The 18665-nt window shown below is 37.7% G+C and overlaps 1 protein-coding gene across 1 annotated transcript in view; it reads right to left on the reverse strand.

The window, feature by feature from the left end:
• Positions 1–7339: 7339 nt before the first annotated feature.
• PIAS2 (protein inhibitor of activated STAT 2) overlaps positions 7340–18665 on the reverse strand; it is a 73051-nt gene continuing 61725 nt past the window's right edge. Inside the window, exons 12-14 of the mRNA XM_015561480.1 lie at positions 17163–17302; positions 12115–12152; positions 7340–9378 (exon numbers count right to left, since the gene is read on the reverse strand). Coding sequence (XP_015416966.1) covers positions 9199–9378; positions 12115–12152; positions 17163–17302 — 358 coding nt within the window. The 3' untranslated portion in view covers positions 7340–9198. The remainder of the gene's footprint in view (positions 9379–12114; positions 12153–17162; positions 17303–18665) is intronic.

Here is an 18665-nt window from a genome sequence, read left to right on the forward strand (position 1 = left end):
AGCTTGACTGTATTATAGAGCCTCAATCATTAGAACAGTATGGTAGTGACACCTGAATGGACAAATGACTAATGGAACAGAACAGAGAGCACAGAAATAGACCAAAACACGTACAGAAATTTGGCAAACAGTGAAGGTGGCTTAGCAGATAGCAGGAAAGCAGCTGCTCGGAATTATGAAATGTTCCCTGACAGGGAGACAAATGAGAAATCGCCAAATTCTTGAAGGAGGTGGGCTCTGAATGGGAACCTTTGTCTCCCTCTATCCATGATTTTGGGTCTGCTGCTGAGCCAAGATAAAGTACAGCACTCACTATCATTGCGCTCCTTTCTACTGTCAATTCAGTTTTGGGCAGCTGAGCTTCAGGCTGAGTTCCTGCTTCATTAAGCCTCTATCACCAAAAGACTCTTCTGATCCTCTCCCTCCGGCCCCCCCCGACCCCCCCCCACACACACACACACTCTGCCCTCCCCCGCGGGCCAGCTGCTCCTGGGGAGTGATGCTGAGGATCTCCAAAGGCCAAGACCCAGGCGGACATCAGAGAAAGCAGCTGTGTGTGTGGCCACTGCTGCGCTTGGCTCCTGGCCCCTGAATTCTGATTGGCCTGGGAGGTGTCTTACACTTTTTAAAACTCCCCCAGTATTTCCAATGTGACGCTAAGGGTGAGAATGGCCACTTTAGATTGTAAGGTATCTCCCTTCCCATAAACTTTGGTAAGTCATTCTCTGATGCGAGAGTGAATAAGAGCATATAAAACTAAAAGTACTAGCCGAAACCGGTTTTGCTCAGTGGATAGAGCGTTGGTCTGCGGACTGAAGGGTCCCAGGTTCGATTCCGGTCAAGGACATGTACCTGTGTTGCGGGCACATCCCCAGTGGGAGATGTGCAGGAGGCAGCTGATCGATGTTTCTCTCTCATCGATGTTTCTAACTCTCTCTCTCCCTTCCTCTCTGTAAAAAATCAATAAAATAAAAAGTACTTTTAAGCTACGATGCTGCCTGAATATTATCCTAGTGTCATCAGAGCCTTCAGGGTTGGGGGGTGGGGGGGAGCTGTGGTCTCATTTCTGAGGATGCTCACGTTTGTGCTGGGGCTGTGCTGGGGCGCAGGGTGAGGCCTTCTATGGCAAATGTTGGTTTCAGATTGACCTACCTCCGCCATGTTTTTTCTAACGGCTCTAACTGCTACAATATAACACACGCGTTGCTGGTCTCTCTTGGGTGTTCTTAGGTGAGCAGGATTCATGAGCAAAGCATCATCCCTGCTGCCTAGCCTGAGTCGGAGACTTGTTACTTTCTCTGCTTCCCTCTCCACAACCCTCTCCCCCCAGAAGGCACAAGCAGAGTTTGTAAATGGCCATCTATTCCATTTCTGCATCTCAGTGTTAAACACACTGCTTAGCTGTTTACACTGCCTTGTGAGTCACCTTTTAAAAGTATATCTTTGATAACAAAGAATTTTTAAATATATTTTTATTGATTTCAGAGAGGAAGGGAAAGGGAGAGAGAGACAGAAACACCTATGACAGACAATCATGGATGGGCTGCCTCCTGCATACCCCACACTGGGGATCAAGCCCACAACCGGAGAATATGGCCTGACCTGGAATGGAACTGTGACCTCCTGGTTCATAGGTCGATGCTCAGCCACTGAGCCACACTGGCTGGCCTAGCCAATTTTTAAAACATACAAATATCAGTATTTTAATCCTTTTCATGACCAAATCATATTCTTTTGTATGCATATACCACATCCTTTTTTTTTAAATGTTTTTTTATTTCAGAGAGGAAGAGAGAGGGAGAGATAGAAACATCAATGATGAGAATCATTGATCAGCTGCCTCGTGCATGCTCCCAACTGGGGATTAAACCCACAACACAGGCATGTGCCCTTGACTGGAATCGAACCTGGGACCCTTCATCCGCAGGTCAACGCTCTATCCACTGAGCCAAACCAGCTAGGGCGCCACATGTTGTTTATCCATCTACCAATTGGTAGACATCTGGACAGTTGCCATCTTTTGGCTATCATGAAGAATGCTGCTACCGGCATTTGTATACATGTATACTTTTTATCTTTTTCTATGTACTTTAGCTTTAACTTCTCCTTTTTTCTAGTTTCCTAAAGTGAAAGCTTATTGATTTCAGATATTTTTCTTTTCCAATGTATGCATGCGATGCTAACATGTCCTAGAAGCCAGCAATTTTCAACCTTTTTCATCACAAGGCACACATTCCCAGCTCTTGCCCCTGTAAGACCTTGGAGTCCAGGTCAGTCCACTGACTTCCTCCCAGCTCCTAGCACCTTTCACCACTATCATCTGCCCCAAACATGTACTTCCTCTGGGTGAACACCTGCTACTCAGATATTAAATGATTTCCATAGACAGCGTCAAATACAGTTACCCACCATTTTTTTTCATTCACAAATATTTATTGAGCACCTACTATGCAGCATGTTAGGCTCTGGGATATAAGTGAAATAAAATATCAGCCCTGCCCTCATAGAGCTCACAATCTCGTAGGGGAAACAGACAGTGCGCAATAAACCAATACATAAACACCAGTTGTAACAAGTGCCATACAGGACAGAAACAGGGTGATGCAATAAGGATTGTCAGGAAACACTCACTTTTTAGATAGAGTGATCAGGAAAGGTCTGTCTGTGGTTAAAAGCTGGGTTTGATGCCTGGCTCCCCACCATCAAGCTGCTAGACCTTAGGCATATCACTTACCGTCTGATTCTATTTCCACATTTACAAAATGGAGTGATACCAAACTCAACAAATGCTCCTCACTGCTAATGACTGAGAACTCTTCACTGACTTGTGATTTACAAGGCCTTTCATTTCTTAGAAATGATGATAGAAAAGGAGGCAAGTACCAACTCTTGACCTCTGTGGAATGTAAGCACAGACCACACTGGAGAGAGCTGCAAGCTACGGTAGCACTTCAGGTGACAACCAAACTTGTTATGGCAGGGCAGGGAAGAGAAAAACGAAAAGGTTGAGATGCCACTGAGCATGGTTCAGGGAGGAAGGAGGATGGGTGGTCAATTGGGAGGGACTAGAATATACACAGAATGAAGACAAACGAAGACGGAATGGAGGACAAGGGAAATCTGCACTCCTTGAAAGACAGCAGCAAAACAATGAGTGCTTCCTGTCTGAAACCTCATGGTGAGTATCAAACTCACCATCGCCCCCCCCTACAGGGAATGTCCATGCTAACTGCCTCCTGGATCTGTAAATAGCACCATTACCCTGGTTGCTCAGGCTTGAGAAATGGGCTCAGCCCTTACTCCCATGCCCATTTCACACTGAATCTTGAGTATTCCTTTGAAATGGCTCCAAGATCCACTCCCTTCCTTGTTCCTGTGGCCATGCCTGAAATCAGTTCTCAGAATTATGTCCAGATTCTCATCAGTTTCCTAGGTAATGTACCTAATTAATGCCATTTCAGTTCTGTCAGAGAGGGCTTTTGGGTTGGATCTATTTCAGACTCCCAAGTCTACCGCAAAACATCCCTAAACACGTTTCTTCATTTGTAAAATAGGGACAGTACCACTTCCCTTTGAAGTGCTATTGTAAGGAATGAGTCTTTTTTGTAAAGTTCTGAACACAATGTTAGGTAAAAATTATTGATTTTTTGATAACTTGACTATAAGCCCTTTGCAGTCTGCAACCAGATGGTTTCTACTACTGTACTCTACATACACTTACAAAACATACTGAATAAACATTCGTTGAGTAGTTTGATGAAGGCCAAAATAAGAGGATGGTCTATTTTCTAACACAACACTCTTCTTCATTTAAAAGAGTTAAGCTTTGAGATTCCAAAGTAAGCTTTAAAGCCACTCAGAAATAAAAAGCCAATGGGAAATAATCGATGTGGTATACCCATCAAGAAAATAACACACCTTAAATACCTGAAGCTAGCTATCTGTTTCTCTTTCCCCATAGCTGCCCTTAGAACACAAAGATCTGATCGGAAACATGAAAGAATACAAAGTAAAACAGGCAAAGCTTGGCCAGCTGTTGTTTTAGCCTTACCACATTCCTAGTTTGGGTTGGACTGCCTTTGGCTCAGGAGATCCTACTGAAAGGCCAAAATGGAGCCTACAGGAAGAGGAAAAAAGAGCAGGCTACTAAGGGCTGGCCCTAGGCACAATATTTTTAAAGTGTCAATATTTTCTAAGACTGGAAAGTGTACCCTGGCAATGGGCTACTTCACAGTGAAAAAAACAACAACAACAACAAAAACCCAACTCTGTGAAAAACCATTGGGATATCTACATACAGGTGTTTCTGGAACATGTCAGATATACTTGATACTGAGACAGCTCAGGAAAATCTCTGCTAATTACCTCCAAAATCAGTTAGCCTAGCTCGTCCAGGCCAGCAAGGCAGAGTCTTAGTTCAGATACCTGCATAAAGATAAATCGCACATGTTCTTGGAAAACAGTCAGATAGAGATAAATCGTGCATGTTCTTAGAAAATACAGTCAGATAGTTCTTCTCACACCACAGGGTTGGGGTGGAAATTAGTATATCCACTTGGTAAGGTGTGACATGAAGCAAGAACTACAAAAGTGTTTATACCCTTGACCCAGAAATTCACCTTTAGGAATTTTTCCTAAGGAAAAATTTGTGCACAAGAACACTCAACTGTAACATTATAAGATGCAATCTAAAATGTCCAATGGGAAAAAGTGATAGGAATCATGGCACACCCATACAAAGGAATATCATGCAATTAATAAAGGTTGACATTGTTTTTCTTCATACTTTCTGTTGTCTAACTTTTCCATAATGAGAATGTATTACTGATATAAACAGAAACAAAAACATTACTGAATCAGGCAAGCATGAAAGAAGAATGGGCATTTTTATTTATTTCTGCTAGGAATTGCTGTGGTTCCTAGCAACAACAAAAAAACTTACAAACCAGTCATTTATTTGACAGTAGCATCAGACTCTTTTAAAAGCAGAGTTTTTAGTCTTTTCCACTAGTTTCACCATGTTTATGTGTAACTGTAGCAAAAAGATGGTTAATAAATCAGATTGAATCATCAATGAGCTCCTACCATATGGATCCAGAGCCACTAAATACAATGTCAAACCCAAGTTTAAATGGAACACTGCCCTACATTTTTCTACATGAAAAAATTAGTAAAACAAAAGTGTTTACTAAAAAAGAAAATACACCCCCACCCCCACCCCCCCAAAAAACACCAAGAGTTAAATGCTTTTTTTTTTACTAATTGGGGGCTAAAAAGAAATGAACAGCATACCTGAGAATTAACCTAATGCTTTGTAAAAATCAACTTTTTAAAAAAAAGACAAAATGTAACTAATACAGACTTTATTGGCAGAAGAAACACAGATAATTGGTCACTAAATCAAGTGTCCAAGATTGATCTGAAGGCAGAGTATCTGAAAGATCTGAATCTCAAGGTCAGAAGTCTCTGTAGAACACTTCACCCAAAATGCAACACCTTACCTTTCTTCAAATTCCTGAAGATGCTAAGGAAACTTGTTTTATACCAAGAGTTACAGAACTAATTTATACTCATGATCTCTAATCATGATATTTTCATTCTAGCTTTCCTGAAACACATTAGATAAATGGCACAAAGCCTAAATTTACCTCTACTGTTTCATTAGGCCTTCATAATTGTCCTATGACAGATGCCAGGTATTTACCATATTTTTCCGTGTATAATTTTCCAACCCAAAATTAAGAAATCAGTATTTTAAATATTTTGCTGGTTTTCCTCTTAAGGCCTTCTTTTTTGTCATCTTAAGTAGTTGTTCTTCCTGTTTTCTCCACTGTCTGATCATACATTCAGTGGGAGAAGGTTCAAATTGTCTTTTTCCATGCTCTTTTGCAGAGCTGATTACATTGTTTGAATTTTGCAGAATAAGACAATCACTTACTGGTATTTATCTTTTTATTTTTGACATCTTTATGGGCTCAGAACGCTCAGGTCCCTGTTGCATCTGTGCACTCTCCACCCCCACCTCCAATTATGGCATCAGCTGACATCAGTAATAATAAGGCTCGTGATTAGAGGAAGCCTGTTTGACAAGATATGGGCAGCTGTGCACCCACACGGCTCTCCTCTGCTGACTGCTGTGTATAAGACGCCCCTCAATTTTCAGTCTAACGATTTTAGAAAAAAATAGCATCTTATACACAGAAAAATACAGTGTAAAAATGGAAGTGAAATCCTAAAGTGGCTCATCTAAGGGTCAGAAAGTCAGTGAATGTAAGTGAACTGCAGGTGTGAAGCTTTATCAGCACCAATTACACTGCCTGGAGGTACCAAAGCAAGACAAGCCCTTAACATTTCTATGGGAATAAAGATAAAAATATAGGTTGGCAGGTGTTTGCAAGAGACTAGTAACAGCAGATCCTTCCCTTAAGGTACTCCACATAATCACCAGCTGGCTGACATCTAAGCAACAGGTAACCAAGGGTCCTCAAACTACGGCCCGCGGGCCACATGCAAATACAAATACTATATTTGTTCCTGTTTTGTTTTTTTACTTCAAAATAAGATATGTGCAGTGTGCATAGGAATTTGTTCATAGTTTTTTTTTAAACTATAGTCCGGCCCTCCAACTGTCTGAGGGACAGTGAACTGGCACCTGTTTAAAAAGTTTGAGGACCCCTGGGTAAGACAATCTCTTCTAGAACTGCATTATACTTGGTTAAACAAAAAATCCAGGCTAGCAAAATCAACTGCTAAAAAGACAGGGTTGCTCTGGCCAGCATAGCTCAATAGTTAGAGTGTTGGCCCAAGAATGGAAGGGTCCCAGATTTGATTCTGGTCAAGGGCACATACCTGGGTTGTAGGTTCCCCACCCCGGTTGGGGTGCATGTGGGAGGCAACTGATTGATGTGGCTTTCACACATCGATGTTTCTCTCTCTCTCCTTTCTCCCTTTCCCCCCTCCCTTCCATTATCTCTAAAATCAATGGACGAAATATCCACCAGTGAGGATTAACAACAAAAAAAGTCAGGGTCTTGGTTAAACATATTTAGTGACCACAATGAAAAAGGATAATGGCTTAATAAACATTCAGTTGTCATAAGGCCAAATGCATAAAGAAAAGTGCTCACCTTCAAAGATGTATACTCAAAAGTCCCCAATTTTAAGATTATAAACTTAATAGTGATTTTTAAATATGCCTGCGCAAGATAAATTAAAAATTTATATGTAACTTCAGTGGAAAGCACCTAAAAGGCACACTAAAACTATTCACATAAAATATCGAAAAAGAAACAGATCACAACTATAAAAGCAGAGGTATCCATTATAAAAAACAAGTAAATAAACTTCTATTCACATTTTAATTGACCTTATAAAACTCCATTGATTAAATTGGGAAGGGGAGTCGCTGAGAACCTAAAGGGTAACAAAATGATAACAAATATACATAATTTCTTTATTGACAAATTATACCACACAAATCAGGTTACTTTTTCTATCTGATTACAGAGTTAACAGAAATTGCATCTGTATTTAAAGCAGCAACATAAAACTTTACTATGAAGATATTCTGTATCTGGACCAAAGGACTGTAACATGGATTGAAATCTAATGACAAGATAGAACTAGCAACTATGACACAACTACTGCAGGAAGTTTATTTTCCACGCTTTTAATAATAAGCAGCTCTCCAAAAAGGGTAATACATTAAGGGGATGATGTAGCCAAAGAAGGGATGACACAGAAAATCACATGATCTTAAATCAGCACAAAAGGTGTACAGAGGCCATGAAAACTTGAGGTGTGAAAACCAAGCACTGCAAAGTCAGCTCCGTGAGCTGCACCAACACCAAGTCCTACGTCCCTGTTCTCACTGAACTCAGTGCTTTTCATCTGGGTACTCAGCTTGAGAATCAGATTACCCATTTTTAAAAAAGACTTTATCTGTAAAGTAGGCAGAGAAAGCTAAACATTGGGAAAGTATTAACTCCTTGAGAATTCTAATATTGTTTAGGAAGCCAAATAAAGCAAAAGAAAGTAGAGTGGTTTTTAAAGTGGGGTTCAGGTCTTCTGTGGTCTCAGGAAAGATTTCTCTTTAAAAAATAAAAAGGAAATCCGATACCACCCCTATCTCTTGCTATTTGCCTTTTCTTTAAAAATGATCAGAGATCTAAAACATATTTTCTTGGTCAGTGTCACTAAAATCTGAAAAGTTTCAACAAGATTTGATTATTATTCTATAAAGTAAATGAGCAAAAGAAGTTCTTAGGAACAAATTAAACTTTGTTATTCCCAAGCTCCCCTAAATCCATTCTTCTATTGCCTCTAAGCTCTCAATGATTCTGGACAATAAGAACAAAATTCTAACATTCCAGCCACCTTACTCCAAAAACATTTCCTTCAATGACTGCATAGCACTTTTTTTTTTTTTTTGAGAAGGCAAGCCCCGAATTTACAGAAATCTCTAGAATGAGATTATAAAATTACCAAAAAATAACACATTATATCAGGGTAGAATCTGTGTAGTGTTCTTCGACATACTCGCCAATAAAGAACAGCCAGATCCTAGAACTTCTCTCTGCATTCAGTAGCAAATAACATTGAATGTAAATGACAACCAGGGAAAAATGTATGACACAAAGGCCATTTTTCTTTGATGGAATCAGGAAGAAAAGTGGAACCCACGCTTTGGCCACTTATCAAGACTTCATCAGTTCAACGAAATAGAACAAATCTGCGTGGAAACGACTCATTTGGCAAATGTAACTTCTTTCCATATATTCTTCCTTCACGTCAGGTTAAACATAAGTTGCTGTCCTTTTAAAATCATTGATTACATCCTTTTTAATTAGAAAAAAGTTTACTTGCACATTTACATAATTTTATTGCTGTTTATTACAAGAAATGTTTAACTGATTTGTAGAATCCATCCAGTAACATGAAATTGAAATCCGTCTCCCAAGAAGACAAAGTTATGGCTGACGCATCTGATGCTCAGAGTACAGCATGAATAAGAAAATCATGTTTGTCATTTGGTTCTTGCCACAGTCATCTGTGTTCGTCTTTCAGAAAGCAAAAGAATCCATTTGACGTTTCAATAAATATCAAAGTAACTGTTATTAAAAAAATAGCTTCCACGGACCAGAGATCCAAGAAAGAGCAGTTTTGATGAATGATTCCTAGAATCGACTGAGTCCTCCTTTAGTCCAATGAGATGATGTCAGGAATGTTCCTTCCACTGCTGGTTATGACCCCTGTCTCACTCCTGCTGCTGGATGAGCTAACATGAGTATTGCTTTCATGGGGGCTGGTGGTGGTAACAGACGTACTGCTTGCTGTTAAGGGTGAGGTGAGACTATCCAAAAACATAGGAGGACAGTACTGCTTGAAACAAACAATGATTCTGATGAGGAAGAGGCTACATTCATTTCAAATAAAGAGACTAGAAATTGTTAGATATGTACAAGTGAGAGCCACATATTTTACTCCCAATGGGATTTAAAAATTTCTCAAAATTCCAGGTCTTTGGATGAAAGATGGCATGAATTTAGATATTTTATATTACTTAGAGAATATAGCATATATTTTTGATTTTCAAAACTTGCAGAATTTGTTTGCTGACCAAATATATAGGTGCAATTACAAAAATGTCAACAATATTTAATAGTGAATATGGGCCCCACAATCATGACTCAAAATAACCTCAAAAAGATCTCTCGCTACATGTGTTTAAGCCAGATTTAAATCACATTGCAAAATGATAGTAAATACTTATTTTTAATGGTAGTGAGCAAAAATGCTATTTCAAAATTGAACAATTCTTTCAAAATTTATTATCAATCAGATAGGTTAGGAATAATGTTAAAATTGATCAACTAGCCCAGCCAACGTGGCTCCATGTTGAGTGTCAACCTATGAACCAGGAGGTCACAGTTGGATTCTGATCATTGCACAATCCCCACTAGGGGCCTGCAGGAGGCAGCCAATTATCCTCTCTCATCCCTTTCTCTCTGAAATCAATAAAAAAAACATATATATCAAAACAAAAAACTGACCAACTAAAGAGTGGCATTTGACTCCTCTGTACATACATGTAACAATACCTGTGTAATTGCAAAGACAGCATTCAGAGACAACATGGTAGCTAACTACCAAGTGATGCCCAGAACATAGAACTATCTCATGTAATCACAAAATTTTGGAATAAATCGTAAAGATCTAATCTAATTTTTCTTGTGATGCTTCCTTGACACCCCTCTCCAAGAGTTCACATTTTGTTTCCTTACCAGCTTGGTTGCTGATTCTTAAATTCAAACCTGAGTTTAACACTCTAGTATTGATCAAGAGAGAGAGAGGAAAGACTAAAAGCTTTATTTTTATATCACTATAGAATATTTTATGTGAGAAGTATTTTATCTTCAGACTGTATGAAAGGGTATCTGATCGATCTTATCATTTCTATAGTCAGCTATCATTGGAGATACTAAGTTACAGAACAGAATTTAAAACAGGTTGTTTAGATTACGTGATCTGCAAAATGATAAGAGGAAAAGCCCCAGGTATGAGCTTCTAGTCAGTAGGAAGGACTAAATTCAACTGCCTTTCAAAGAAGTAATTTAATGTTTAGGATGGATAACTGTCTTGGATCATGAATAAAATGAATGTCATGCACCAGGAAATTCAAGGGATATTGTTCTTAAAGAGTTCTAAACAAAGTTAAACTCTCAAGTATTAACTTTCTTTAAAAGCAAACACATTTCCTACTTTCCAACAAAATTGGGGAAGGAATCTAGAAAAAAGGTCAGAAACTTACATTTTATTTTGCCTCTCAGGCAGTTTTTGATTGTGTGGTAGTAAAAGGTACTCTTCTTCCTTTATAAAATGAATGCTAGATACTATAGTACTGCTATCTATAGGCTCTATGCATTGAATATTTATTATACTCGGGTTGCAGGCATTTACCTGTAACTCCATTCTTTATGTGTAACTGGCACATATCTGCACAAAAATAATGGGGCAACATGGAGGTAAAGTAGAACAAATCTTAAGGATTCTATGGAGACTGAAGGCACAATCTCTAACTCTTCTATTGCCTTATCAATTAAGTTAGTCTGACACTAGCAGGCTAAATAGCACTATGAAATTTGAATCCTCTAGGTTCCAAGGTAATTTATTTTAAAAGGATGGTTCACATAAAAAAAAAAAATCCAGTAATATTTTAAGCCCAAAGAATAAATTTCCTAGAAAGATATAATTGTACTTTTGTTGTAGATAGAATCTACTGATGTCACAAAGTCAATTCAGGGTGAGAAGGAGAAATTCTTCATTCTGTGCACGTTACCTTGGGCCAGTATTTCCGGTGTTGTTTGTGTGATCAGATACAGAGTATTCAAACAGGAGGCCAATACAAGACCTGTAGTTAGCTGAATCTGAGCACCTAGGAAGTGGTGGTCCATGTTCTTCCTCTACTCCCTTCCTACTCTCAACACACCTTTCAAAGTCTGTTTCACTTTGCCCCTGGCTTTCCCCATGCCTTTCCCTCCTCTGCTCTGCCTCTGCTACACGCCTGCCAGTGAGGTCCATGCTCACTGCAAAGTCTCCATGTTGGGACTCTGGGATACTAGAACTTCTTACCTCTGACAGAGAAAACAGGAATAATTTATAATTTATAGCAACTTAGGCTGGGGCATCCCCCAAGTCTGAATCTGATTGCCTTTAAAAATAAGGAAGACTCAAGATAATGATTCAAAGCAGTTTAATCAGTTTTAGCTATTTTCTCTATATAGAACAAGCGTTTTACAATTTCTGTCAATTTTAATTTCTAGTAATCTAGCACTGCTTCCCTCATATTAATCACTGAAATACTTGATAATGCCAACTGATTATTAAACTAAATAAAATTTCAAATTCAAATATCAAGACCAAAAAATATCATAAATTGAAAACAGCAACTTTATTTCTCCAAATAAAACTGAAATATTTATATAGTACTTTCTTTGCATCAATTTAAGTAACTGAGAGTTGACTGTCCTGATTTTATGCAACTGGTCATTTTTAGTTAGTATGACATAAACAACAATCAAATACAAATTAGTTGCTTAAATTCAGGATACATACCTGGGGATCAACTGGAATAAGGGAAAGAAAATCCAAACCTAAAACAAAAATGCTTTGTTAATAGTTGTCTCATATTTTGGAGACAAGAATTATTTCCCAAAATCATTTTATATTTATCACAAGCTAGAAAACATTTGGGGTTAACTGTTTACTATCCCATGATAGGAAAGGTCTACACCATCTTAAACAGATGTCTATTTCATGAAGTGCTCTCTGTCCCCCTATTTCCACATTAAAAGCAGTACCTCATCCAGGGATCACTCCAGTTCCATGCTCTGCACAAAGCAAGCCTTGGTTAATTTCTGCTCACTAACAAGCTAAATCTTATCAAGGCGTACTAGGTTATAAGCCAATGCAATTTTCTAAACCAAAGATGTGAGATTCTCCAACTAAGCTTTAGAAACAGGAATGTGAAAAAGGTTGCCCAAGTACACCATTTCAAAGCATTAAAGTTATAACAATAAATAATTTAAAATTTCAGGCCTAAAATGTCTATCAATAAACTTCCAAGTCAGTTCCCCTGGAGTCCCTGTTTGACTAAATTCCAAAACATTAAAAACAAACAAAACAACAACAACAAAAAGATACTAAGTATAGGTCACTAAGACAGGTCAATTTCTATTCAATTTTATACATTTTTTATTTGCTGGCGTTCAATGTTACCTTAAATAACAATCATACAGAATAAAGTCTGATATTAGACTGTTACTCAAAATAGAGAATATTAGTAGAAATTATCTTTAAAATATTTAATAAGCAGAATGAATAATTTATAACTCAAACATTTTAAGTATAGTTAGTCCCTTATAATCTCTAAATAAGCTATGTTTACAATGCTTATCAAGTAATAGAAACTATAGCACCAATCATTTGAAAGAAACCATTCCATTTATAAAGCATGTAAAAAAATTATGATTTGTCATTTTGTATGTCTGTCACTACCTATATGGCACAGCAGGGTTTGAGCTAACAATGGACAAAGAGAATCACAATGAACGATTCCAATTCAGTAGGCGACGTTTTTTCCATAGCAGTTTCTTTTCACATTAATGATCTTGTTCAGTAAATCCTTTCTCTGCTTCTGTTGAACACCAATTCAAAATTTGTCTAATTCTTTTACCTTCCAAGAGTTTTATATATTCAACATCTCCATTATTGACTGAGTCACAAAAATACTTTATCGGCGTGTCACTTAATTAATTTTTTTAATTTTATTAATTTTATTTTGCTTCAAATGGTGTAACAATTTTCTTTTTATTAACTAGAGGCCCAGTGCATGAAATTTGTGCACTCAGAGGGGGTGGGGTCCCTCAGCCCGGATTGCGAGAAGGTGCAGGCCAGACCGAGGAACCCCACTGGTGCATGATCAAGGCCAGGGAGGGATGAGGAAGGTTGGCCAGCTGGGGAGGGACTAAAGTGTCTGGCCCGTCTCACTCAGTACCAATCGGCCGGACCCCAGCAGCAAGCTAACCTTGGAGCATCTGTCCCCTGGTGGTCAGTGCACATCATAGTGACAGGTCAACCAGTCGTCTGCCCCGAGTGGTCACTGCACATCATAGTGAGCAGTCGAGTGGCCTTAGCATATCATTAGCATGATTGATATGGTGGCACTTCCAGTACTCACCAAACAGGAGTGGTGACAGTGCCAGCAATTGTGTGTCCACATGGGGGTAGCCATCTTGTGGAGTGATAGTCAATTTGCATATTGCTCTTTTATTAGATAGGATTTTATATGTTCAATTACTTTTACTGTTTTTTTAATCACTCAGTCCACTTGAATAACAAACACTTTTAAAAAGCTAAGAAAGCACTGCTATCTCTGCTGGAATATTTGTATTGAAGCCAATCACACAAAAATGCTCATTTTCTAAATGTTTAGTCCCATTTCATAACTTCAATTTAAATAAACACACAGACTAGTAATTTTCAGATTTTTTTTACAACTCCAGAACTGAAGGCTGTCCACTGAGGTGCAGAGACTTCCTATTTTCATTATTTCAGCTCTTAGATATATTGTAATTCTTTACTGTTTCATGTGATTTAAGAGATTCACTTGATCTCTACCTTTTGACACCTCATCCACGGATCAATGAATATGGTGACTTACATAATGCACTAGAGGCCCAATGCACGAAATTCGTGCAAGGCCCTTGGCCCCGGCCCCTGCCCGCCGCCTCTGCCTCAGCCCCCTGCAACCTCCTCACTCCCGCTGAGGCTTTGTCCACAAGGAAAAACGTCCAGAAGGACGTCCAATCTAATTAGCATATTATGCTTTTATTATTATAGATAGTAAAATACCCACACATTTTTCTAAGCTCTTGGTTGAAATTCTAGGCTGTCTCCCTAGCATTATACAGATGCTGTCTATACAAAATCCAATAATGTTCTAATGTAAATATTTCTCCGTGAAACCATTTTTCTCAAACACCATCTCTAAAATTTGATATAGTATTTCAGATGTTATTCCTTCCAATAAACTGCATTATCAAAGTCTTGCATTTTATATTTTAAGTAGACTATTAAAACTCATATGACATAGTTTAAGTTTCATAAATAGTGATTGTTTCGTCCTTATTTTATAAATTTAGCAAAATGCTGTTTTCTTATTTCACCATAACTTTCAATTGAAACAATAGATTATATTAATATATATTTATGCCCTCCTAAGTATTTCAAGGTTGAAAATGTGCTCAATTATTTTTAACTAAAAAGCAGGTTAAAAATTCTCATGGTACATTCTAAATGTTTCTTCTATTAACAGTTAAAATTGTTGCTTTTAGATTTTAAATGTGTCTTTATGTGAAACTGACTCTACATGTCTTACTAAGAATAACATCTTCCTTACTTGAGCCATGAACTTTAACCAAACATGGTTGCTACATGATTAAATATGTAAATGTTTAGCACTTCCAAATTTTAATGACACAACTTTTGAGCACCATTCACACCTGACAATATGTCACTAGTAATAATAAGGCAGTCATATATTTTCTTGAAATAATCAAGCTGTTTTCCATTCCATAAATACAAATTATGTTTTATTTTGAATTCACTGTTGCACAGTATCAGAAGATGTTCCAAGCTGCAGTTCATTATTAATATCATTTCTTCTTTGTTCCCCTGCAGATTCAGAAGATTCATGTTTATGATGTTTAAAAAGAATGTTAAGAAATGTATTAAAATGCTATCTCTATTCTTGGTGTTCTATTTAATATTTATTATAAGTTATTAAATTTATAAATACCAACTCTGTATAGTATGACTAATTACATAAAACTTATGCACAAAAATAAAAGCAAAGTAACTACTAATTACAAAAGAGCACACTAACAATAAAACCAAAGTAAAAACTAAGCTATTTAGATGTAGTGATTGCTACGTGATTCACAGATGATGATAAAACTGTTAATTCTTGTAAAGTACAATAGACCCTCTTCTATTCAGTTTATCAACTTGTAAAAAGCATTTCAACATTTTAATGACCAGTATTACCATATTGGTTTATATTGGCCTGAATATTAGTCTTAGTTCCTTAATACCAGGCTTGAAGTGTATTTTATGAAATATACAGTTAACATATTTTACTGCATTTTTCTCTAATCTGCACATTTTATAAAATAGTCTCAATTTATACCCAAATTTTGAAAAACTGTAAATTCTTTAAAGTTAAAAATTCATTCAGAATCACATAATTTGAAAACAGAGCATGTGATTTGTAAATTGTGTCTATTTTATTGCTAAATGGCCAGAATCACTTTAGTAAATGAAAGTTTATCATCTTTTTTCCAGATTAATTTTTAATTCAAAGTCTTTAGAAAACAAATCCTTAAAAAATGTTTGTTTATAACATATACTAAGATGACATGTGAACACTCTTCAACTTCACTTAAAACTAGCCAAAGTTAGAGCAAAACATAGCACTTAGAAATTAAGACTCTCTGAGTGTATTTCTTATGGACCTTGAGACCTCACCTATACTTTAGCATCGAGCTTTAGATACAAAAAATACTTTATAACTGGTCATCATGGCTGGGTTTGCAAACAATTTTTTAAAATACCAATTCCCAAAGTACACATGGACTAAACATATTTAAATACCAATTCCCAAAGTACTAAACATATTTAAGAAAAGGTATTTACAATTTTTTTGATGGATAGTATTCTTAGTCTATTCTTTTCCATTAAATTGTATTTGAATTGGCCAGATAACAAAACCATCAACTGTTTCAAACAACACAAATTTTGTCCAATAGAATATATATTGTTCTTACAATAAAGACCTCCCTAAGAGTGTTAAAATTAACTTCAGAAATCTGGTGGGGAAAATTAATTAATTGGAAGAGGGAATTGTATTCCACTAAAAGCACCCTTTAGAAAGAAGGGAAGTCATGAATATTAAGAGGTACTGGTTCTAACTTGCTCACATCTGATAGATCAAAAATGTCTGTAAAAACACTGGGTATACAGACAGGGGAGAAGGGCAAAGTTTAAATGTATAATATGGCCCTGGTTGCACAGGTCTTGGTACTAAGGTAATTCAAATAACCTTGAATTTTTAAATGTTGAGTTAATATATATATATAAAATATGTCCAGATATTAAGTAGTGCTCTAGGGAGACAGCTGGTAGATCCTATTTTTACAGGGGAAAATCACAAGGTAAAGCTGTTGGCAATACCCCAAGTTGTGATGGACTACCAAGAAGAGTATGAGAAAATACTCTCTCCCTAACCTATAAGATGGAATAATAAATAAGCTAAGGAAAACCTCTGAGTACAAATCTTCTCTGAAGGAAAATAAAATCTATAAACATTTCCTACTATCCTACTGTCTTTCCTATTATTAGGAATCTATAGATTGCTCTGAAGTTAAGATGATAGGAAATGAATATGATATATTAAAACAGACATTACCTTTATATGAAGTTTTCAAATTTCCTTAGCATTTCTATTTACATTTTTAAAACTCTATTTGCTCCACAGGTTAAGATTAAAAATAAATGATAAGACTTAATAAGGAACAAACAAACAAAAATAAATCTTCACATACCTGGCAAATCTGATGACATGCTTGATATTGGCGTGTGGTGGAATGGTACTGAGTAGTCTGTTAATGAAGGCGGAATAGCAGCAGGATCAACCGAAGTCACACTGGGCACCCTTACAGAAGACGGCTGATACATGAGAACCCTGTTTTAAATAGCATGGGAAATTACAAACAATCTGGCTGTTAGTTCACAGGACAGAAGGGCTGTACTACGGTACATTCTCAGTTGTAAATTCACTAAGTTTCAGCACGACTATATGGCAGCTACTCACTACACAGCACTATACTCTACTCTCCTCTTTCATTAACAGTCTACATTTTAACATGCATGTATATGGCTCTCAGCAGCTGTGATATAAGAGCAAGTCAACATTAAAACATAATGTACAGTGCTGGAGTAATACATAAAATGTTCATTCACAAGTAGAAATATACTTTGCATATGCTTTTATTAATGTAGGTAACACATATGGATATTAGTAGTCTTATCTATAAAAAAAGAATATATCCTAAGAATGCCAAAACACTAATTCGAAAGAATATACTAGCATGCACCCCTATGTTCATAGCAGTATTATTCACAAACCCAAGATCTGGGAACAGCTCAAATTCCCATCAGTAGATGAGTGGTCAAAAAAGCTTTGATACATTTATACAATGAATATTACTCAGCCGTAAAAAAAGAGAGAGAGAGAGAGAAACCAAGATAGCGGCATAGGTAAACACCGGAAATTGCTGCTTCCCACAACAACTACAAAAATACAACTAAAAGACAAAACGGACATCATCCAGAACCACAGGAAGGCTAGCTGAGTGGAAATTCTACAACTAGAAGGAAAGAGAAAAGCACACTGAGACTCAGAGAAGCTGCGGAAGTAAAGTGCAGGGGTACAGAGCCGCACGCAGCAAGGGCTGGCAACTGAGGATGTGCTGTCTTTTTGAATCAGGAGGGTCACAAGCCCCTGACTGCGCTGAACTCCAGTTCCGGGAAGTCTCTAGGACCCAGACTCATACGGGGAGAAACTGGACTGTCTGGCATCGGGCAGAACTCGGAACTCGAGGGCAGCTTTCTCTCAGAGGTGACTGCAGTGATTGCCCTAGGACACTGAGACACAAGGCCTCTTAGAGCAGGGCTGAGGATCAGCCATAGCTGTTTGCTTTGCCCTGTTGATTCTCTGAAACCCTACCCCACCCAAGCTGAGGCAGAGACTTTTGCATATGAATGCCCTGGCCCTTTGCAATCTGAAAATTACCTAACAAACTGCAGCTGGGCCAGACAGACCCAGAACTTCCAAGAGAAAGCCCAAGGCCCCTCAGCAGCTTGCAATGCTTTACAGCTGGGCCTCATCTGGGCACCTCCAAACCCCAAACAAAGAAGGGGAATCTGCAGATCTCTTTGTAGCTCCTGCTGGGTAGCCTCAGGCAGAGGCTAAATTAGCACCTCCTTAGAGATCCAAGAGCCAGTGTACCCAGTGGTCAGAGTGGGACCATCCAGATTACAACTCC

Source organism: Myotis davidii, unplaced genomic scaffold, assembly GCF_000327345.1.
Source record: "Myotis davidii unplaced genomic scaffold, ASM32734v1 scaffold815, whole genome shotgun sequence".
Lineage (NCBI taxonomy): Eukaryota > Metazoa > Chordata > Mammalia > Chiroptera > Vespertilionidae > Myotis > Myotis davidii.